The sequence below is a fragment of the Pinus tabuliformis genome, chromosome 1_1 (genome assembly GCF_031772625.1).
Source record: "Pinus tabuliformis cultivar Carrire ecotype Pingquan chromosome 1_1, CPIR1, whole genome shotgun sequence".
NCBI classification, from domain to species: domain Eukaryota; kingdom Viridiplantae; phylum Streptophyta; class Pinopsida; order Pinales; family Pinaceae; genus Pinus; species Pinus tabuliformis.
In genome coordinates this window covers 157339826-157364506 of record NC_142297.1, presented here as the reverse complement: position 1 = coordinate 157364506, position 24681 = coordinate 157339826, and the positions used below count along the sequence as shown (strand labels likewise).

Sequence of the window (24681 nt, the reverse complement as noted above, 5' to 3'; positions counted from 1 at the left end):
AAGCCATGGGTATTACCTTCCATTTAAGTTGATCAATTTCATCCACTAGCATTTTAGTCTGACATACCAAAGAAGAAACACCAATTAATTAAATGATGAAAGCTATCCATCATGGGACGAAAATAACACATGCTAATATCAACGTAAGTGCCATCCTATTTATAACAACCAGTCGAGCTCGGATATGCTTCAATCCTCGGTCAGCTTGGCTCTCCAGCTGATTTAATTCCTTCATTGAACATGATTCCAGATCCTCCCCCAACATCTTCCTACACGTAATTAGAAGAAAAACTGTTAACGGTTACAATATGAAATACAATATTCAATTTCAACGGATAAATTGATTATGAAACAGAAACTTACCTTTGTGTTGATTCAAGGATACTGATTTTTTCTTTCTTATCTGAGACTTCCCGTTTTAAATCCTGTACACAGAAATATGATCATAAAAAATCTTAGTCATTGAATATTCAGAGGTATGCCAAACCCATATATGCTTTTAAATACGGTGCTCAAAGATGAAGATGACTCAAAAAAATATCGAAATTTACATTCTTTTCAAAAAGTAATTCAGTTTCTATCATTTTTATATAGTAGTATTTCTTTGACGATATATTTGTTAAAACAACTATGACTATCGTATTTCCCTTTTTCTACATAAATGTAAGAAAAATTTATAGTGTAAATGTCAATTCCTTTAATCCAGTAGCTTTTTCGGAATTTCCATTTTACAAACCACTTTGTATGTTGGAGAACAGAAAATGTCGAAAAGGCAGTAAAATGAACTCACTGTGAAAATCATATACATTATTCATATGTTTGGTAGATATGCGCTGAATTCTTTGCAGATACTTTTTTTTTTACCTTTTTTTTGAATAAGATTAATAAAATATTAATATTTCAAATAAATTTTCGAAATCTATAATTATCTAGTATTTGTTTCTTAATAAATAATTTAAATGTCTGTATCACACATTTACAAATTTTTAAAATAATATATAAATATATATTTTTTAATTTATCTAATTTTGTATTATATGCACAGTTTTAAAACTTCAAAAATTTTCCAAAATAAATTTGAACAATTTTTTTTCCACAATTACATGACTATCATTTGGCATGTTTACCAAATGTAATATATATGTTAGCACCACCACATTAGTAAATGTAGTTGATTTTTATTAACACAAGTACATTACTTAGTAAAATGAACTCACTGTGAAAATCATATACATTATTCATATGTTTGGTAGATATGGGCTGAATTCTTTCAGATACTTTTTTTTTTTACCTTTTTTTGAATAAGATTAATAAAATATTAATATTTCAAATAAATTTTGGAAATCTATAATTATCTAGTATTTGTTTCTTAATAAATAATTTAAATTTCTGTATCACACATTTACAAATTTTTAAAATAATATATAAATATATATTTTTTAATTTATCTAATTTTGTATTATATGCACAGTTTTAAAGCTTCAAAAATTTTCCAAAATAAATTTGAACAATTTTTTTTCCACAATTACATGACTATTATGTGGCATGTTTACCAAATGTAATATATATGCTAGCACCACCACATTAGTAAATGTAGTTGATTTTTATTAACACAAGTACATTACTTAATATAAATCAAAACCTCATTTTCAATCATATAATCAACATAATTTAATAATTGTTTATTAATATTAATATTAAATTATACTAATATAATATTAAATTGTATTATATTATTTATATTAAAAATATTAGTATGATTATTAATATTAATATTATTAATTATATATTATTAATAATGAACATTTATATTACTACTAATCTTAATATTAATAAACCTATCATTGCTAATATTAATTAATAACACTGCCATTGTTAATATTAATTAAGCAGTAAGGTATTCCCTATGAGATGAACTTTCCTGTGGTCTTCGATGTCATCGTTATCAGATGTTAGACGATTCGAATAATTGCTATCTTTGGATCAAATATCTGGTTTACATAACTAACTTTTCAAACTACCCCACTTGCCATACTCAAGGAACCATTGTTTCTCTCTCATCTTCGGCAACTGCAGAAAAGAGATCGAGCTGAAGGTGGAGCGTTATGGTCTTTGAATTTCAATAGTTTCGTTATGGCCGTTGAATTTCAATAGTTTCAGACCCAAATTCCATCAGGTGAGTTGAATTTCCGTGAGTTTACCTAACGCCCTAAGTTTCTGATATTTTTGGTTTTTGGCTTCCTTTGTGTTAGATTTGTATCTTTCAACTTAATGGATTAATTTTCTTCCAGGATTGAGGCTTTTGTGATTTGAATTGAGTTGAGCTTTATTTTCTGGTATCATCGCATTGAAATTCTTTGTCAATATATCAAACCATCAAGTACAATTTATCTTTATAATTAATTTTTTTTTGGTAAAGCTCCTTATGGCTAAAATCTGTTACCTACTTATTAAGCTGATGATGACAAAGATTTTTCCCTGACAACCTTCTATATAGTGTTGTTCCCAATTTCATTTGGTGGATCTTCATTTGATGGAGCCTTCGCATGGGATTTCAAATGCCCTGGCTCTTAAATTTTGGATGGACTGTCAAATTAATCTCATAAAATGATGATATTGTTGGCCGTTAAAGAAGTGTAATTTCAATTGTTTCAGACCCAAATTCCATGAGGTGAGTTGAATTTCGGTGAGTTTACCTTCAAAATTTAAATATCAACCGCTAGAATTAATGGGGGCTTTAAATTTCCGCTGCTAGAATTGTGTTTTGGACTGGTTTCTTGTTTAAGCTTTGGGGTTTCTGTTGTTTTTGGGAAAATTCGGGCTGAAATTGAAGAATTCTGGAGGTATGGGAAAGGGAGAAATTGCCTACTTAATAAGCAATTGAAATTTCAAGTTTCTCGCCTTTAAAAGATTAGGTTTTTTGGGTGTGCTTTGTTTACGGTTGAATTACGTCTCCGATATGTTTTGGCTGAAGGCTTAGGGATTCGTATCTTGCTTTACACTTGCTTTACACTGTGACTTAGGGTTGTGGAATTGAAGGGTTTTATTTTTTCAGTATTTCTATGGGTAAATTAGCTGCAAGTCCATTCGCTTCTGAACGCTGCCATCTTGATTTATGCAGGTTTATGGTTGAAAATTCTTTAAAATTGTCGAAGGCTTCGTAGTGGAAATTATGATTTTGAGGATTTTGAGCTTAAGCCCTAAGGATCCGTTGATTTTTGCGATGGTAAGATTCGCTTGAATTTCTATTTCTTGTTATAGTCTTCCATTTGCTACATCTTTTGTTTGTTTGTTTGGTTAAATTCCCTTTTGTGCAAGACCCCTATGGTACAGGAACTTGCCTCTGCCTCGTACCTATGATAAACAGTCTAGACACAGTTAACAATGAAATGTCACAATAGAGTACAATTTACCTGCACAATGTTCTTTGGGTGAATACAACCAAAGCCAATATAATGAAAATTCGGTTTATCATAGTAACCCACTTGACTGTTTGTATTTGTGAACTTTGCTTAAAATTGCTTTCATTTTTCTAGGTTATCTTAAACCATATAGTTTCCGATATTTTTGGTTTTTGGCTTTCTTGTGTTAGATTTGTATCTTTCAACTTAATGGATTAATTTTTTTTCCAGGATTGAGGCTTTTGTGATTTGAATTGAGTTGAGCTTTATTTTCTAGTATCATCGCATTGAAATTCTTTGTCAATATTTCAAACCATCAAGTACAGTTTATCTTTATAATTTTTTTTTTGGTAAAGCTCCTTATGGCTAAAATATGTTACCTACTTATTCAGCTGATGATGACAAAGATTTTTCCCTAACAACCTTCGATATAGTGTTGGATATAGTGTTGTTCCCAATTTCATTTGGTGGATCATTTGTGTTAGACAGGGTGGTTTTCAAATTCATTTGATGGAGCCTTCGCTTTGGATTTGAAATGCCCTGGCTCTTAAATTTTGGATGGACTGTCAAATTAATCTCATAAAATGATGATATTGTTGGCAGTTAAAGAAGTGTTTCGATGTACTTTATTGTAGCCAGCATTTAATTGATATCAAATATCAAAATTATCTAAATGTGATAAAATCTTCAAGGACAGATGTAATGTTGAATTAGCACTAAGGCAGATTATTCTACAGAATGAATTTGCTACAAGGTTGCAGAATTTTATTTAATTTTCGGAATTTTCTTTAATTTTCACTTTACCATCCCATGATCCATCATTGAAAATGCAGTGGTTCTGGCCGGCTTGAAGGAAATAAAGATTGAATTTCAACCAGCGGATTGAGTGGGCAGTGTAACGGAACCAACACAAATTTTAAATCATTGGTTGAGACATTACATGATTCAAAGCGTCAAAGGTCCTTGACTTGCAAGCTTTTATGGGGAACTTTTGGAGCCACTCTAAGAAAGAGGGTTCAGATGAGCAAACAAGAACCCAAGTCGAGTGTAGTAAAAGGAAGAGACTAGGAGTTGTCGATGGGAATGAAAGACCAAGGATAATTTCTGCTCTTCCCGATGAGATCTCCATTAGGATTCTTGCCAGGGTACCTCGTGGATGCTATTCCAACTTGAAGTTGGTCTGTAAAACGAATGACTACACATTTTGATGAAAGACGAAGAGGAAAAGCTCGTCTGGAATGCTTTGGATCCGTTATCAGGTAAACGACACAGCTTGCCACCTATGCCGACTTTTATATATAAGGAGGAATTCGATCAAGCTACGGGATGGAGTTTATGGAATGCAATGGGAGCATCGGGTTACAGGCTAACAAGTTTTGTGAGGGGCTGGTTTGGACGGAAAGATTCTCTAGATAGAACAACTTTTTGTGGTTGTGCCCTAGGGGTCATTAATGGATGCCTCTATGTTCTGGGAGGGTTTGCTAAAGTATCTGCTCTCAAATCTGTCTGGTGTTATGATCCTCGAATAAACGCATGGACAGAAGTCGCACCTATGACCACTGCAAGGGCTTATTGTAAAACAGCTTTCCTGAACAACAAGCTTTATGTGGTAAGTGGAATGAATAGGGGTAGAGCTGGATTGACTCCACTTCAGTAGGCAGAGGTTTATGATCCTGTTACAAATACCTGGACCCAAATTCCAAACATGCCATTTGCACGAGCTCAAGTTCTGCCCACAGCTTTTTGGCAGATATGCTAAAACCAATTGCTACTGGAATGACAACATTTAGAGGAAAACTATGTATACCACAGAGCTTATATTCGTGGCCTTTCTTTGTAGATGTTGGTGGTGAAGCCTATGATCCTGCTACTTATTCTTGGCTGGAGATGCCAAACGGTATGGGAGATGGTTGGCCTGCAAGGCAGGCAGGGACAAAATTAAGCGTTGTGGTGGATGATAACTTGTATGCGTTGGATCCTTCTAGTTCATTAGACAGCGGTAAGATTAAAATGTATGATCCCCAGGAAGATACATGGAAAGTCATTGTGAGGAAAGTACCTGTTGTAGATTACACAGATTCAGAGTCACCTTACCTACTAGCTGGATTCTTGCGAAAACTTCATGTTATTACAAAAGACATTAGCGACAATGTCGCTGTTTTGCAGGCTGACACAAACGAAGGTGCACATCATCTTCATCGTCATCGACCTCCGATCCTTCCACTAGTATTTCTGATTCTGAGGTTGATAGGAAGAGCATTGCTAGTCGACATTTTGGCTTTATTGAGCTAGTTAGCTGTCAGGTCCTTCAGATCTAAGACCAAGGTTAACATTTATTTTTCTTCCATGCTGTGGTTACTTTGTAAATATCATGAAAGGAGAGCTGCTCAGGGTAGCATGATTCACTGTATGGGGCTATTTTTTAACTCGAAACCCCGTTTTTCACAACCACTCATTGCTTTGTCTCTCTAAGAGTTTACATCTCTTACTGAAACTATTGATTAATATTGTACAACTCTTCTGCCAACACCTTATATGGATATCTTAATATATTATTTTCAGAGATGATGATCAACGGTAGTTTTTGCTGGCAATAATGTTATGCATAATATGAAAATTCTATGCAGCCATAGCACCTAAGCATGGGTAAGGACTGGAAGGAAAGTTTCCTTGTGCCATAAATAACAACAGAATGTATATATAACACATTTTCCGTTTCGATCTGGTAGTTGATGCTGGAATTTGATGGGACCGATAAAAATGTCCCTTATAACAGTTCTATTGACATTGTGAATCAACGATCTTTGTATTACATGCTCTGTAGATATGTCTTATCTATCTGATTTTAAAGTAATCATGCGGTATTGCATTGTATTTGTTTTACCTTTTCTTTGGCTAGTTTTGTATGGTTTGTTTATAAGAATAAATTTATCTTAGCCCAAAATACCAACTTTTCACGACATATAACGTCCATAGTAAAAGTAAGTTTTATGCATAAAAGGTTATGTGTTTGGTTTTCTTGCTTTCAGCTTTAAATGTTGGACATTTATTTTTTCGTTTTCATTCAATTTTTGCTAAATTTTGCTAATAATTCTGTAAGTAGACCTTGCTTGTCTTTATGAAATGAAAAGGGTAAAGAAAGGGGACTTCATATATGGTTTTAGGAGTGGTGCTGTTGTTATACACTAAGTAATAGTGTATATAAATGTTATCAATTTTTATGTTGTGTGTGCATATTTCTAAGTTCCAATTTTTATATTTAGCAACATTTTTGCTTTGGAGATTGCAATAAGTGAATTTATAGTTATTTTCCATTAATAATTAACAAAAGACAAATAAACTACAATTTGTTAGGAGATAAATATCCAGTAATTGCAATTGTGGAAACATAGAAACATGGAAGATAATATATACATGTGAATATGGAGTAAACTCCAATCTGTAAGCCATACTTCTCATCCTCTACAACACCTTATAGCGGACATGACACCTAAATGTTAATTTATTGTCCTTCTTTTGTTGCTTGAGGGACATTTGTTTATATGGTTGTAGCATCAAAAATACCCAATCCCCTACTTCAAATTCTCTTTCATTGCAATATTGATATATTTGTTGTTTCATCCTATTTTGTGCTATAACTAAGTTGTCCTTCAATATTTTGAGAACCTCTTGTTGGTGCCCTATTTGGTCATGCACTTATAGAACCTTTAGAGTCCCTTTCTAGGGTGATGTGATGGATGAAGGATGATATCCATAAAGTGACATAAATGAAGACATTTTTATGAAGTTTGTAAGGATGTGTTGTACCACCATTCTACCAAAGGAAACCACTTGACCCATTGTGTTTATTTATCAGATGCAAAGAAATGAAGATAACATTCTAAACATTTATTCACAACCTTAGTTTTCCCATTGGATTAAGGATGATACGATGAGTTGAGCCAATTGAACACCCAAACAAGAAAATATTTTGGACCAAAAGTTTCCAATGAAAAATGAATCCCCATCACTTATACTATAGTCTCAAGGATTCCATGTAGTTTTTGAACTATTTTCATTAATCCCGCAGGTATTTGCTTTAAAAAGATGTGAAAGATAGTAGAAATAGAAATACTTTGTTAGTTCTTCCACTACTACCATGATAACATTATTTCCTTCAAATTTGATAAACATGAAATAAAATCCATTGAAACTTCTTCCTAGAAATTTAGTGTGGATAATGGTTATAGGAGACTTGGTGACTTGATTGTATCTCTTATTATGTTGTAAAACCAAAAAATTAAGCACAAACTTTTGAACATCACTTTTAAAACCTTCCCAGAAAATCCTTCTTGATCTTGTAGTAAGTTTTCAAGAACCTTGAATCTCCTATATCAAAAGTGTACCTTTGTTTCAGTTGGAAACTCTTACATAAATATAGGTGATCTCAATACTACAATAGATCATTTTTTCACACAAATTTATCTAATGCACTTGGGTCCTCTTGTAGTTGTTGATTGGTCTTGTATACTTTTTTTAATCTTGCTTCCATTGTACTCTTTTGTCTTCCACTCAAGCAGATTGTTTTATGGAAATAACACATATTAAACCATATATAAAAATATATAAGCCCTGTTCAGGAAAGTTGTTTTACAATAAGCCCTTGTAGTGGTCATAGGTGCGACTTCTGTCCATGCATTTATTCGAGGATCATAACGCCAAACAGATTTGAGAGCAGATGCTTTAGCAAACCCTCCCAAAACATAAAGGCATCCATTAATGGCCCCTACGGCACAACCACAAAAAGTTGTTCTATCTAGAGAATCTTTCCGTCCAAACGAGCCCCTCACAAAATCTGTTAGCCTGTAACCCGATGCTCCCATTGCATTCCATAAACTCCATCCCATAGCTTGATTGAATTCCTACTCATACGTAAAAGCCGGCATAGGTGGCAAGCTATGCCATTTACCTGATAACGGATCCAAAGCATTCCACATGAGCTTTTCCTCTTCGTCTTTCATCAAAATGTATAGCCATTATTTGGAGAAACCGATCTCTTTTCTTAATTTGAATATCTCTGAATCCCTTAATACGTGATTCCATGTTTTACAGACCAACTTCAAGTTGGAATAGCATCCATGAGGTACCTTGGCAAGAATCCTAATGGAGAGCTCATCAGTAAGAGCAGAAATTATCCTTGGTCTTTCATTCCCATCGACAACTAATAGTCGCTTCCTTTTAGTACACTCGACTTGGGTTCTTGTCGACTTGGGTTCTTTTTTTCTCATCTGAACCCTGTTTCCTGGAGTGGCTCCAAAAGTTCCCCATAAAAGCTTGCAAGTCAAGGACCTTTGACGCTTTGAATCATATAAGGTCTCAACTAATGATTTAAAATTTGTGCTGGTTCTGTTACACTGCCCACTCAATTCGCTGGTTGAAATTCAATCTTTATTTCCTTCAAGCAGGCCAGAACCACTGCATTTTCAATGATGGATCGTGGGATGGTAAATTGAAAATTAAATAAAATTCTGCAACCTTGTAGCAAATTCATTCGACTATAGAATAATTTGCCTTAGTGCTAGTTCAACATTACATTTGTCCTTAAAGATTTTATCACATTTAGATAATTTTCATATTTGAGATCAATTAAATGTGTTATGAAACCAGCTCAAGAAAAGATAGAAAAGAAAGATCAACGCCTTAGAATTCAGCCTCTTCGAGGGGGCAACCTCCTTTACATTACATAAATGAACAATTCTTGGATGATACAAATGACAAAACCTCCTTTCTATATATAGGAGTCTAAGGAGTCACAATATAATCCAGCCGACCTAACAATAATAATATAAAGCCACAAAAATAACAATAGAGGGATTCTATGGGGCACAGAAATAACAATATGGGGGTAATAGGGGCACAACAATATAAATAAGGGGTATAACTACAATAGTAATGGGGTAATCACTAGTATTATAGGGACCCAACATGCCCCTCTCCTTCAAAAAAGTGTTGTCCTCAACGCTTGAGCAGTTCTGGATACTTCTGCATAAAATTCTCATCCTCCCATGTGGAATCTTCAGCGGATAAGTTCTTCCACTTGATAAGATACTCTGAAATTGATCGATTTCGTAGCTGTCGAGTTCTTGTTTCTGTGACTGCTTCCGGTTCCAATATAATTTTTCCTTCCTCGTCAAGTTCTGGCAATATTGTTTGAACTGGGAGCTTGTCGCCTATAACCTTCTTTAAACATGAAACATGGAAAACTGGGTGCAATCGAGAAGCTGCAGGAAGCTCCAATTTGTATGCCATAGTACCAATCTTTTCCAACACCTTGTATGGACCATAATACTTTGGTGATAATTTATTATCCTTCTTAGCTTGCTTTAGGGACATTTTCTTATATGGTTGTAGCCGTAGGAATACCCAATCACCTACATCAAAACTTCTTTCACTGCGATGTTGATCTGCCTGTTGTTTCATTCTATTTTGTGCCAACACGAGGTTATCCTTTAAGAGTTGGAGGACTTGTTGTTGATGTTCGATGTGATGTTCCACTGCCTGAACCTTAGAATTTTCTCTTAAATATGATGTGATTGATGGTGGTTGGTACCCATAAAGTGCCATAAATGGGGTCATTTTTGTTGCTGTATGGAAGGAAGTGTTATACCACCATTCAGCCAGAGGCAACCATTTGACCCATTGTGTCTGTTTATCAGATACAAAGCAACGAAGATATCCTTCCAAACATTTGTTTACTATCTCAGTTTGCCCATCAGATTGAGGATGATAAGATGAGCTATGAGCTAACTGAGTACCAAGACAAGAAAATAATTCTGTCCAAAAATTTCCAGTGAAAATGGGATCTCTGTCACTTACAATAATCTTTGGGTTTCCATGTAGCTTTTGAACTGTTTCCATAAATGCAGTAGAAACTGTACTGGCTTTAAATGGATGTGATAATGCACAAAAGTGTGCATACTTGGTAAGTCTGTCAACTACCACCATGATGACACTCTTTCCCTCAGACTTGGGTAAACCTGTGATAAAATCCATTGAAACCTCCTCCCAACGTTGGCTTGGAATGGATAAAGGTTGTAATAGACCCGGTGTCTTAATTGTTTCAACTTTATTTTGTTGGCAAACCAAACATTCCGCCACAAACTTTTGAATATCTGATTTAAGGCCATCCCAAAAAAATTCCTTCTTAACCCTGTGGTAAGTTTTTAAAAATCCTGAGTGCCCTCCTAAGGGAGAAGTGTGCAATTCCATAAGAATCTTTTGTTTTAGCTGGGAATTCTTACAGAGGTATAAGCGATCTTTGTACCATAACGAATCATTTTGCCAGCTAAATGTATCAGAAGTACTGGAATCTTGTTGTAGCTTTCGAATAAGTGCCCACACTTCTTCGTCATTCTTCCATTCCTCCTTGCTTCGTTTATCCAATCTGGTTGGATAATAGAAATGGCACACAACAATGCTTCCACATCCTCATCCTTTCTTGAGAGTGCATCTGCCACCACATTTTGCTTCCCTTTTTTGTAGATGATTTCAAAGTCATAACCCAACATCTTTGTGACCCACTTTTGTTGCTCTTCAGAGGATAATCTTTGTTCTAAAAAGTATTTAAGGCTATCATGATCCTTTTTTACCTTGAAGTGTCTTCCCATTAGGTAGGGTCGCCATTTCTTAAGTGCATGGAGTATTGCCAACATTTCCTTCTCATAAATAGCTTTGCTTAAAAACTTTCCCTTGATTGGACGACTTTCAAAAGCAATGGGTCTTTCATCTTGCATTAGAACAACACCAATTCCATTTCCTGAAGCATCACATTCCACAATAAAGGTTTTTGTGAAGTCCGGTGTAGCTAAGACCGGTGCTTGGCACATTGCCTCTTTAAGATGTTAAAGGCCTTTGTTGCTTCCGGAGTCCATGAAAATGAATCTTTCTTCAATAATGTTGTTAGAGGTGCTGCTATTCTCCCATAATTCTTAACAAACTTGCGATAATACCCTGTCAACCCAAGAAATCCTCGCAGATGCTTTATGGATGTGGGGATTTTCCATTCCTTAATGGCTTTAATTTTGCTAGGGTCTACCTTAACTCCTTCATGAGATACAATATGACCCAAATATTCCACCTCTTGGACTCCAAAGAAACATTTGGATCTTTTTGCATATAATTGTTTCTCCTCCAATAGTTGTAGCACCTTGTCAACATGTTCAACATGATCCTTCCAAGACTTGCTGTAGATTAGTATATCATCAAAAAATACTAACACAAATTTTCTAAGGAATGGTTTGAAAATTGAATTCATCAAACCTTGAAATGTTGAAGGTGCATTGGTAAGGCCAAAAGGCATGACCAAAAATTCATAATGACCCTCATGAGTTCTAAATGTCGTTTTCGGAATGTCTTCAATCTTCATTCTGATTTGATGATATCCCGAACGAAGATCCAACTTGGTGAAGTAAATTGATCCATGCAATTCATCCAGTAATTCATCAATGACAGGAATGGGGAACTTATCTTTAATAGTGAGCTTGTTGAGCTCCCTATAATCTGGACACATGCGCCATGATCCATCCTTCTTGTGCACCAATACTACTGGAGCTGAGAAAGAACTTTGACTCGGTTGAATTATACCAGCCTCTAGCATTTCTGCAACCATACGTTCAATTTCACTTTTTTGGACATATGGATATCTGTACGGCCTGATGTTTGGAGGAACACTTCCTGGAATCAGATGAATAGCATGATCATGATCACGCATAGGTGGGAGACCTTTGGGAGTCTCAAATACCTTGGAATGATTGTCCAGGACTTTTTGGAGATCTGGAGAAATAGATGATTCCAATGTGGAAACATCTAGCGAACATAATTGTGCAATTACACCTCTTTGCTCCTTTTTTAGAAGCTTTGTCATGCCATTAGAGCTGATTATCTTTCCTGGTTTCCCTGCAATACCCCTTAATTCAACTTCCTTTCCTTCCACAGAAAATTTCATGAAAAGTTCTTGAAAATTAAAAGCTATTGTACCCAAGGATTGTAGCCATTGGACTCCTAGTACAACATCAGCACCTCCCATTGGAATGGAAAGCATTGGGCTAGTCAATACATATTCTCCCATGGATAGCTTGATATTATGGCACTTTCCAGAACAATTTATTGTTCCTCCATTTGCAATCATCACTTGACACTCTGGTGCTGGATATAGGAAGCAATTCAATTCTTTTGCTACCCTACAATGAATAAAATTGTGGGTGCTTCCTGAATCAATCAACACTATTACCTTTTTCTTCTTGATTTGTCCTTCTATCTTGATGGTTTGAGGAGTGGTAATTCCCGCCAATGCATTACAAGATATGGTCGGATTTATTTGTTCTTCATCTAGGCTTTGTTCCTGGAATATATCCTCTTCTTTTGACCTTTCTTGCTCCTTTTCTTCTTCCTCTTCACAATCTATGTAGAATAATTTCTTCTCAGCACACTTATGACCTTTTGTGTATTTGCTATCACAATTGTAACAAAGCCCTTTTGCTCTTTTTTCTTCCAATTGTTGTGGTGTCAACCTTGTAGGTTGTGGAAGACTATGGGCAACAACACTTCTGTCTTTATAGTTGTGAATGGTATGCTTCCTAGTTGCCATAATTTTGCTTTCCATTTTTCTTGCTAACCTGAATGCCTTCTCTAATGAATCAGGTTCCCAAAGGCGCACATCATGTTGGATATTATCCTTTAAAGACCCTATGAACACATCAATCCTATGCTCCTCTGGAATATCTTTTACCCTTATGTTCAATTTTTGGAACTCCTCAATGTGCTCCATTATTGAACCCTTTTGTTTGAGACTTATCAATTGGCTAAAAAAAGTGTTGCTTTTTGTATCCTCATAATGTGCTATCAATTCTTCCGTAAAAATTGCCCAAGTGATAAATTTTTTATGAGAACAAAGCCATTGATACCATACAAACTGATTTGGTTCCAAATATAAAGTTTCCATACGTACCTTTTGTGTGTTTTGCACATTATTGAGATCGAAGAATTGCTCCATCTGTAATATCCATGTGGCGGGATCCTTGCCATCAAACTTCCTCATATCGATTTTTGGAATGTGGTGATTCTTCGATCCAACATTAGCGTCTATGGAATCATGATTAACATTTCTTTTGTTTTCATCATGAGTTTCTTTTACTACCTTTTCACCATTAGTAAGTATTTCTTGTAAAAAATTAGTCAAATCTGTCTTCAAATCTGCCATGCCTGTCTTCAAATTTGTGTTCAAATCTATCTTCAAATTGTCCATCTTAGCTTCCATGCCATTCATCTTAGCTTCCACGCCATTTATCTTAGCTTCCACGCCATTTATCTTAGCATCTGTTAACTTTTGTGAGCGTGACATTTGTTGCACTTGTTCTTGTAATTTTGATATATCATGTAGCATTTCTTCCTCTTCTTCATGAGTCATGCTAGAGCTTTCCGATTCCTTACTATGTGTTTGCATTTTCTTTCCTCGGGGCATCAGTTACCGATAATAATTCTCTACTATGCCCTTTGAATTTCTTCAAAATAAATTTTCAAACCAAGCTTAAGCAAAAATTTAAAAAAAATCTACACACCTTTTTTCACTTTGTAGGAGCTCGATATTGCCTCTAATGTATCTCTGTACTTTCCAATCATATAGTTCTGAACTTGTGACCTGTAGTAGCTCTCTGTGTCCTCTTTCCAATGCCACAAGTCTGACCCAAATTGGATTCTCCAAGGAAGAGTTATGCGAAATCTCCCACAGTGACTTGATTATAGACTAGTTCAGTAGAGCTAACTTGTACGACGTGCCGCGAGTCACTGTTTCGACCTTTGGATCTAAAAAACACCCACAAGAAACTACAGTCCGTCCTCTTTCTGTACCTTCTTACGAAACTTCAATCCGATCCCCAGAGAGAAAGTTATGATGATTTTCCCCAGGTCACCTATTTTGAATGTAATTCAGGAGTCTGCAAAAAGACCAACTTCCTCAGATCATATCTCCGCAAATATCGCGCGAAAAGCTCTGAAATTCGGACCCAAGGTTTAGCGTGATTTCTTCTCAAATTGATTTTTTTTGCGACTTCTGAAACGTCACAGAAAAAAAAGTTATAGCGAAAATGCTACGATGACCTGTTTGGAGCAGCGAAACCCTAGAATCCAAAGCTCTGATACCAAATGTTATGAAACCAGCTCAAAAAAAGATAGAAAAGAAAGATCAACGCCTTAGAATTCAGCCTCTTCGAGGGGGCAACCTCCTTTACATTACATAAATGAACAATTCTTGGATGATACAAATGACAAAACCTCCTTTCTATATATAGGAGTCTAAGGAGTCACAATATAATCCAGTCGACCTAACAATAATAATATAAAGCCACAAAAATAACAATAGAGGGATTCTATGGGGCACAGAAATAACAATATGGGGGTAATAGGGGCACAACAATATAAATAAGGGGTATAACTACAATAGTAATGGGGTAATCACTAGTATTATAGGGACCCAACAAAATGCTTGCTACAATAAAGTACATTGAAACACTTCTTTAACGGCCAACAATACCATCATTTTATGAGATTAATTTGATAGTCCATCCAAAATTTAAGAGCCAGGGCATTTCAAATCCAAAGAGAAGGCTCCATCAAATGAATTTGAAAACCACCCTGTCTAACACAAATGATCCACCAAATGAAATTGGGAACAACACTATATAGAAGGTTGTTAGGGAAAAATCTTTGTCATCATCAGCTGAATAAATAGGTAACAGATTTTAGCCACAAGGAGCTTTACCAAAAAGAAATTGACTATAAGGATAAATTGTACTTGATGGTTTGAAGTATTGACAAAGAATTTCAATGCGATGATACCAGAAAATAAAGCTCAACTCAATTCAAATCACAAAAGCCTCCATCCTGAAAAAAATTAATCCATTAAGTTGAAAGATACAAAGCTAACAAAAGAAAGCCAAAAACCAAAAATATCAGAAACTATATGGTTTAAGATAACCAGGAAAAATGAAAGCAATTTTAAGCAAAGTTCACAAATACAAACAATCAGTGGGTTACTATGATAAACCGAATTTTCATTATATTGGCTTTGGCTCTATTCACCCGAAGAACATTGTGCAAGTAAATTGTACTCTGTTGTGACATTTCGTTGTTAACTGTGTCTAGACGGTTTATCATAGGTACGAGGCAGACGAGGCCAAGTTCCTGTCACATAAGGGTCTTGCACAAAAAGGAATTTAACCAAACATACAAACAAAAGACATCGCAAATGGAAGACTATAACATGAAATAGAAATTCAAGCGAATCTTACCATCGTAAAAATCAACGGATCCTTAGGGCTTCAGCTCAAAATCCTCAAAATCATAATTTCCACTAAGAAGCCTTCGACAATTTTAAAGAATATTCAACCATAAACCTGCATAAATCAAGATGGCAGCATTCAAAAGCGAACAGACTTGCAGCTAATTTACCCACAGAAACACTGAAAAAATAAAACCCTTCAATTCCACAACCCTAAGTCACAGTTTAACGTAAGATAACGAATCCCTAAGCCTTTAGCCAAAACATATTGGAGACGTAATTAAACCGTAAACGAAGCACACCAAAAAGCCTAATCTTTTAAAGCCAGCGAGAAGCTTGAAATTTCAATTGCTTATTAAGTAGGCAATTTCTCCCCTGCCCATACCTCCAGAATTCTTCAATTTCAGCCCGAATTTTCCAAAAAACAACAGAAACCCCAACGCTTAAAGAAGAAACCAGTCCAAAACACAATTCCAGCGGCGGAAATTTAAAGCCCCCATTAATTTTAGCGATTGATCTTTAAATTTTGAAGGTAAACTCATGGAAATTCAACTCACCTGATGGAATTTGGGTCTGAAACTATTGAAATTCAATGGCCATAATGCTCCACCTTCACCTCGATCTCTGACATGTTTCCCTAGATCAAACCCTCTCTGAAGTTAATAAATTCCTATTATGTATGGGACAAATCCTCCCCATTTTGTCGAAACAATGATGGCACAGATTTTATATTGGGTTTCCAACAAACAACGTCAATCAAAATTCCTACAGGGGAGGTGCGCCGAGTCGAGGAGGAACATGAGTGAGCTGTAGGGGCCCCCTCATGTTGGTTGGGGGAGAAACTCGCGGTTTCCAAATTCAAATTGGAAATTGCATCAACTCTGCGCGGTGGCGATTCTGTCAGGAAATTAATGTGGAGCAGTGGATGGAGGATGGCAGAAATAGGGGAGCGCGGCGGAGGGATTGCCCACGGTCGGAGCCAAACGTTTTTCTGGGCGGCGATGGAAACCCGACAATTCCTCCGCCTAGGTAGACTACTCTGTTGGTAATTATATGGCACTTTTTCGAAGGTGAGAAAACGTGTAAAGGTTTCTATTTGTATGATGATAGACTGAAGCCCCTCCAGACCCTGAAATCAAGAAATATATCGAGAAGTCAAGGAGCATGGATGGTTTGATTGTTGATGGCAAAGTAATTTTTACTTTTGTTGCAGTAAATTATTATTTGGAAATATTTTCTTCATTTCTGTTTTATTTCATACCACTTTTTTAGGACTGAACTAATTGTTATAATATGTTTTCTCACTTTTGGCAGCCAATTTCCTTGATGGATAATGATATAGTTGAGATGGTATTCTTTCCAGATGTGAATGGAGCTTGTCGAGTTTTAGGTGAGGAAATCACGATTCAAGATTATGATATTTTCATTGTAATCGGCATACCTTACAGGTAAGTTGAAAAGTTCATTTTTCCCCATATTTGTTGCATCCTATATCCTATATTATAGTTCTTTCTTTCTTAAGCAAATGTATTTTTCATTCTAGAATTAAAATCAAATATATATTGTCGTTGCTAGCTTCATTCTGTGATTTTTGTTGTGCGCAATACTCTGTTTTATTCTTTAGTTGGTAATTATATGGCACTTTTTCTGCAGGTGAGAAAACGTGTAAAGGTTTCTATTTGTATGATGATAGATGGAAGGCCCTCCAGACCCTGAAATCAAGAAATATATTGATAAGTCGAGGAGCATGGCTGGTTTGATTGTCAATAGCAAAGTAATTTTTACTTCTGTTGCAGTATTATTTGGAAATATTTTCTTCATTTCTATTTTATTTCATACCACTTTTTTAGGACCGAACTAATTGTTATAGTATGTTTTCTCATTCAGACCTTCATATTTCCTCTGTAATGGGCATGGGATTCCCACCCTACATGTAAGTTGAAAAGTTCACTGTTCCCCCATATCTGTTGCATCCTATATCCTATATTATAGTTCTTTAGGTTTTGAGTTAGAATTATAAGCCAAAAATATTGTTAAATTTACCATATATCAATAATAATAATATTGAAGATTTACTTTTGAAACTGAGTTTATTCTCAAAATAGAGAAATGATTATATTTTATTAGTTGATAATGAACAAATGATATTAAACTCTATTCATAGTTTATTGCATCGCCAAGTATTTTATAGGTCATTAGGAGAAGATGTCACATAACATTAAGTAATAACAAAAAAATATATAAATGCATATGCATATAACTATATGAAAAAAAAAAAGTAAAAAATAAACGTTGTTATAATTTTATTTTCCACAGTATATCACACCATATATTAACCTTCTCCTCTTTCTCTATGTTAAGTGAATAGCTATTAGCTCATAGCTCCCAAAAAGAAGACATATTATATACCTTGAAGAGATGTTGTATACCACATTACAATATTATGGGCTACTAATTGAGCGAGACAAGTAGGAGGACATGTTGTATACCTTGAAAACATGTTGTATGCTACATTACAATATGATGGGCGACTCATTGAACACATTGTATACCTTGAAGACATGTTGTATGCCACATTACAATATGATGGACTACTAATGTCCTGTGTAGAATTCGCTACGATGTAGAAGACGAGATTTGACTATATTCGCCACAGTTTCTTTCAAGAAATTTTCTTGCAGATCTCTAAAGATGGATCCTAAAATGTTTCATATGAAAATGCTTTCACGGTTTGCCTTCCCTGTTTTGAAACAGATCTGGTTCTTTCGACCTTCCAATCTGGTCCAACTTGTTCTCTCCATATCAAATTCAAAAGAACATATATGCCTTTTTTTTAATTGAAAAAAAAACATTTTATATAGATGGATGTGAAAAATAATAAGTTTAAATGGATAAATAATAACCTCTCAAATTTTTTAAATTTGTCCTTTTTAGGTTTCCATAACCCACGATTATACCAAGAATATAAAGAAATAGTTCGCAAGGTGGCTTTCATTCATGAGAAAGGAAACTTCTATGAATTCATTCACTTAGCCTTCCTGCATTGACAACGCACGGTGCATATCAGATCTAGCTATCCAAACAAATCATTTCAGCATGGGATAAGTTGCTTCTAAATGCGGGTTTTTTACCTGCAAACTACCCTTCTCACCTCCATTTTAGTTGTTTATTTCTTTAATGGAAATGAAAGGAATTTTTCGGGCATTTGACACTAAAACACTTCCACCTTTACGTGAAGGTCAAAGAGCAAATTTCTTTCGCGTACCGTCAAGTTCAACCGAACACGCAAACAAAATTTCCTTCCCTTTACTTTCAGAACTTACATCGATGGTAGGATTAAGCAATAAAAGAGATAATTGACTTGAACTTTGTTCTTACTTTGTCCCATGGTTGGAATTTGACGGGTAGATTGTGCGTCGTGCGACAATTTAGCCGTCAAATACAACTGACACTCTAGCCTACCCCTCATCAAACAACTTTGAAAGATGTAAAACGTTTAACCGTCGATCAACGATGCCTATGATAATTATGGACCATGTATAGCACAAATAATTTCGAAGGGGTGGACATGGACCTTTAACGCACTCGAAACAAATGTTGCAAATGACTTATTGACTTAAGCAAGCCCCCAAGTAACAAGGGTTCTATTGGAACTTGAAAGAGCATCTTCGAACATTAAGAGGCAACCTATTTTGGAAAGGTTATAAAATTTGTCAATTTCATATAATGTAAGTGATTTGTATTTATCTTCTAGCTTCAATGACAATTTATTTACTAATTTATATCTTCAATGATTTTTTTATATATCATGATTTTTCTCAAATTTATGCCTTACGGCATTTCCTTTGCAACATTTGGTGCAATTGCTAGTTAATAAACCAATCATTGTTTGAACGCCTGTCCAGGCACACAGTAAAAGCCGCATAAATATATATCCATTTGTTAAGTTGTTGCCTCAATTCTTGAACATTCATTTACATTCAGGTATATGTCAGGATATTAATCACGACAGGGCCACTCTGGCTAGAGTCAGCGGGTAATAAATCTCATTCGATACAGTTATTGTTATTGTTCAATTTGTGGTTGAAGCTATGTATAAATTGCAATTTTTAATAATGAAATGGTAAGCTCTGAGTGTTAAGTGTTTCCTCTAATTTGGTGTCAGAGCCTAAGGGCTGTTGTGGATTGTGTTAAGTGTTCTCCTCCTTAGAGGGTTGAAGTAATGAAGAGAGTCTGCAGTTGTGAAAAGTGTCTGCATACAGTGTGGTTTTAGGGGAGTGTCTTGTTGTTAAGGAGTGGCTGCAAATATTGCAAGTGTTGTTGTGATCGTTGGGGCTTCTATTCTTCTGAAGCTAGTCCGACTCAGCGTGAGAAAGAGCTGTCCAAATTCTTGTGAGAGATCACCAGTTTCGTGAAGGAGCAATCTGTAAGCCTCTTGTATTGAACGTTCTGCAAAGAGTCTGTGTTGTTTGAGTTGAACGTTGCAGCTAGATCTGCAAGTGGATCTGCGCATTTAGACATGCTTCCAACGGAATCATGCGTTGAAGTAAAGAATTTTCATCCAAGGTGAAGGTGATTTGCTTTCCATTGTTTTTAAGAGGTTTGACTTTGTTTTTAAAAGAAGAATGGGTGTACATTGAGTTAAAAGGTTTCCACCTTTGAAGTATTTAAAACAAAGCAACACAAAGTTTGAGTTTATTTTTTGTAATTTATGGAGATAAAAGGTTTTTAAAATAGTTTTTTATGTTTCAAGTGGTGAGAAGAATTAAAAAAGGGAGTTTTTTAATGTGAAGTTTATAATAAAGAGTAATAAGATTTTTAAGTATTTGCTCTTTTTTATTTAAAGTGGTGAAAGGTGTTTAAAAAAAAATGAGTGTTGGTGGAAATTTTTAGTAGTGAAAAGGAGTTAGTAAAGATTTTTATGGTGCATGTGTGGTGAAAGTTTTCTAGGATTTGGTGAATTTGGGTGCATTTGGCTTTAAATCTGGTGGATTTGATTTCATTTTGTTGATTGGAGCAAGTTTTTTTTTTCCATCATGTCAAATTTGTTGGTTGATAATTATTTGAATGAATCCACAAAACTTGATGGAGGAAATTATGTGAATTGGAAATTTAAGTGGCTGACTATGTTAGAGGGTTATAATATATGGTCCATTGTGATCTTCTATTCCACATTAGGAGATATTGGTAAAAAGGTGTCTCGTACTGACTTAGTCACAATCACATTAAATGGCTTAGTGCAAGATTATCAAATTTTTGTTTCAAGTCTTTCACCTAGAGAGAAGGACCCTACATTTGATGAATTGATAGTTCTTCTACAAGAAGAGAAGAGGATGAAGAGCTTTAATTTAGGTTCAAGTAGTTCATATTTGGCATTGGTAGCCAACGGCAAACATCCATACAGAGGCAAGCCATGGGACAAGAACAAAGGAGGCAAGTTTCAAGCAAAACAAAAAGGTATGACAGAGTCTAAATTTCCAACCCATGATAAGAGAAATGATGATTGTTATTATTGTGGCAAATCTAGGCATCATTCTAAAGAGTTCTATAAAAGGAAATATAATGAGTCCAGACAACGAAACGGAAGGCATAATGGAGATTTTGTGGAGAAAGACACCTCAATCATTGATGGATTTAAAAATCTTAAATTGTTTGTTTCTCACGCTGCATTGCATGTGGAAAATGATGATGTCAATGCTTGGTTCATTGATTCTGATGCACCACTCCATATGACTTGTAATAAAGACTGGTTTGATGAATATTATGAAAACATTGATGGAACATATGTTTATCTAAGAGATAACAAAGCACTTAAAGTTCAAGGTTATGGAGTAATAGGTGTGAATTTTCTTAATGGACAAGAGAGAAGATCCATAGTGTGATGTATGTTACTAGTATCAAAAATAATTTAATTTATGTTTCTACTATTGCTAACCGAGATTTGAAGGTGGAATTTGTTAAATCACAGTGTGTAGTGAAAGAGATTCAAGATCACTACAAGGTTTTTGCCACATGTACCAGAGTTGGAGGCTTGTATAAGTTGGGTGTGACCAAGGAAAGTCATCAAGCATTGGCATAGACAACAATATCAACAATAGAGTTATCAAATCAAACTTATGGTCTTCCTCTTGAAGTTCTCCCTGTTTTGAAGAATACTCATGTTGAATGTCAAGCATGCATACTTGGAAAGAAACATAGGGAGGAATTTCCTATACATTAAAAAAAGGTAGAGGGAAATACTTGAATTAATTCATACTAATGTATGTGGACCTATGCAAACTAGATCTATTGGTGGAGCATGGTATTTTCTTATTTTTTTTGGATGATATCTCTAGGTATAAATGGGTTTATTTCATAAGAAAGAAGAGTGATGTTTTTGAGTACTTTAAAGAGTTTAAGAGTATGGTGGAAAATCAAACTGGCAATTGCATCAAAATTTTGAGATCTGATCAGGGGGGGAATATAAATCAAGATAATTTAATCAATATTGTAAAAGCAATGAGATTTTACAACAATTTGCAGTGCCACATACACCTCAACAAAATGGAGTTGCTGAGAGGAAAAACATAATACTAGTTGAATGTGCACGTAGTATGCTTCAAGGTAAAAATATTTCTAATGGTTTTTGGGCTAATACTGTTGTTTATTTGAAAAATAGGAGTCCAACCAAAATTTTTGAGCTTAAAACAAATTTTGGAGCATTTTATGGGTACAAACCAAAAGTGATTCATTTAAGAGTTTTTGGTTGCAAGGCATTTGCTCATATTCCAAAAGATGAAATAATAAAATTTGATGCAAAGTCAATTAAGTTTGTATTTATTGTTGATTGTGATGATGAGAAAGCATACAAGGTGTTTGATTACATTACTCATATACTTCTTGCAAGTAGGGATGTGGTGTTTCATGAGAATGGAAATGAAGGTGATAAAATGAATAATACTAGTGTATGGCGTGATATTGATGATTATGTCAAATTAGATACAGGTGTTGAACAAGAACAAGAAAAAGCACATGAATAGCTACAAATTCAAGAGCAAGGAGCATCAAGCAGTCATGACACTCCAAGAAGAGGAGAGGAGACTCTATAAAGAAGAAAGAAAGATGAAAGCAATAAAACTCCAAGGAGGTCATCACATCAAAGTCAAGTACCTATAAGGTATAAAGATTATGCATTAATCTCTGTTGGTATGAATGTTGTAGAACCTTCAAGCTATGAGGAAGCTAAAGAATATGAAGAATGGAGAGATGTAATGGATGAAGAATATAACCCTATAATGAATAAAGCACACGGGAATTAACAGAATTGCCTAAAAACAAAGTTCCTATTGGATGCAAATGTATGTATAAATCAAAGTTTAATGCTAATGGAAGTATTAGTAAGTATAAAGCTAGAATGGTTGCAAGAGGATATTCACAAAAGGAGGGAAATTATTATGGTGGTACTTTTGCACTTGTAGCTAAGTTGAGCACAATTAGAATCATGTTTGCATTATCTACAAAATATAATTGGAAAATGTATGAGTTAGATGTCAAATCTGAATTTTTGAATGGTGAGTTAAAAAAAGAAGTTTATTTGGTTCAACCTAAGGGTTTGTAAAATAGGGATAGGAGCTTCTGGTTTGCAGGGTAAAGAAAGCTTTATATGGTTTGAAACAAGCACCAAGATCTTGGTATCTGAAAATTGATTCTTTCTTTTATGAGAAGCAAAATGATCATAACTTGTACATCAAGGAAGATGAAGGTGGGAATGTTTCTTTGCTATATGTATAAGTTGATGATCTTATCATAACAGGAAATGCATGCAAATTGATTGAAAAAATTAAAATTCAGTTGTCACATGTATTTGAGATGAAGGATCTTGGTGAATTGCATTACTATTTAGGTCTTAAAGATTGGAGAGAACATGGTAAGACACTAATCACACAAAGAAAATATACAAGGGAAATCCTTAAAAGGTTCAATATGATTGAATGCAAGGCAATATCTACTCCTTTAGAACAAAATTTCAAATTGTGCAGTGATGATAGAACTAAAGAGGTGAATGGAACCTTGTATCGTAAACTGGTGTGAAGTTTGAACTATCTCACCACTACCAGGCTGGATATAGCATATTCTGTCAGCATACTTCGTCAATTCGTGGCTAAGCCTTGTCGAAGCCACTTGAAAAAAGCAAAGAAAGTCCTTTGATATCTAAAAGAAACACTTGATTTTGGTATTATGTATACTCATGAATTTGATGTTGAGTTGGCAAGTTATTCTAATTCTATCTGGGCTAGAAATCTAGATGAAAGGAAATCTACCACTAGATACATCTTCAATATTTGTTCAAAACCAATATCATGGAGTAGTAAGAAACAACCAATTGTTTCCTTGTCATCCACTGAGGCTGAGTATAAAGCATTATGCAATGCTACTTGTGAAGCAATATGTCTTAGAAGGATATTTGAAGATGTTGGAGAAACACAACAAGCACCTACAGTAATTAGATGTGACAATCAAAGCACTATCAAATTGGCAAACAATCCTATATATCATGCAAGGAAAAAACACATTGACACACAACATCATTTTGTAAGAGAAAAAGTGCAATCAAAAGAAATTGACTTATCATATTGTAATACAAATGAAAATGTAGGCTGAATTTGAAATAGGTAGAAGTAAGTTGTGTGTTCTAGAAAATCCAAATTATGTTGTAAGCCTAACTCAGACTTACACTGGCAAACAAGGTGGTGATTAAGGGTAGGTGTTAGATATTAATCATGACGGCACACGATGACATCGCTCACGGTTCAGATGGTGCCACTCACTGTTCAATAGTCAACATGGTTGGCTAGAGTCACCAGGTAATAAATCTCACAAAGTTATTGTTCAATCTGTAGCTGAAGTTGTGTATAAATTGCAACCCTTAGCAATGAAATGGCAAGCTTTGAGTGTTGAGTGTTTTTTCTAATTGTATACCTAAGCTTT

At 34.9% G+C, this 24681-nt stretch overlaps 1 protein-coding gene and 1 pseudogene across 3 annotated transcripts in view; one reads left to right on the top strand and one right to left on the bottom strand.

The window, feature by feature from the left end:
• The window catches only part of LOC149212073 (MADS-box protein SOC1-like), a 479791-nt gene that overhangs the window by 280045 nt on the left and 175065 nt on the right, over positions 1 to 24681 (bottom strand). For all 3 annotated transcript variants that reach the window (XM_089391691.1, XM_089391694.1, XM_089391693.1), the window contains 3 exons: positions 364 to 425; positions 170 to 269; positions 17 to 58 (listed from right to left, as the gene is read on the bottom strand). In XM_089391691.1, coding sequence (XP_089247817.1) covers positions 17 to 58; positions 170 to 269; positions 364 to 425 — 204 coding nt within the window. The remainder of the gene's footprint in view (positions 1 to 16; positions 59 to 169; positions 270 to 363; positions 426 to 24681) is intronic.
• On the top strand, positions 4243 to 5866 carry LOC149212075 (F-box/kelch-repeat protein At1g22040 pseudogene; annotated as a pseudogene).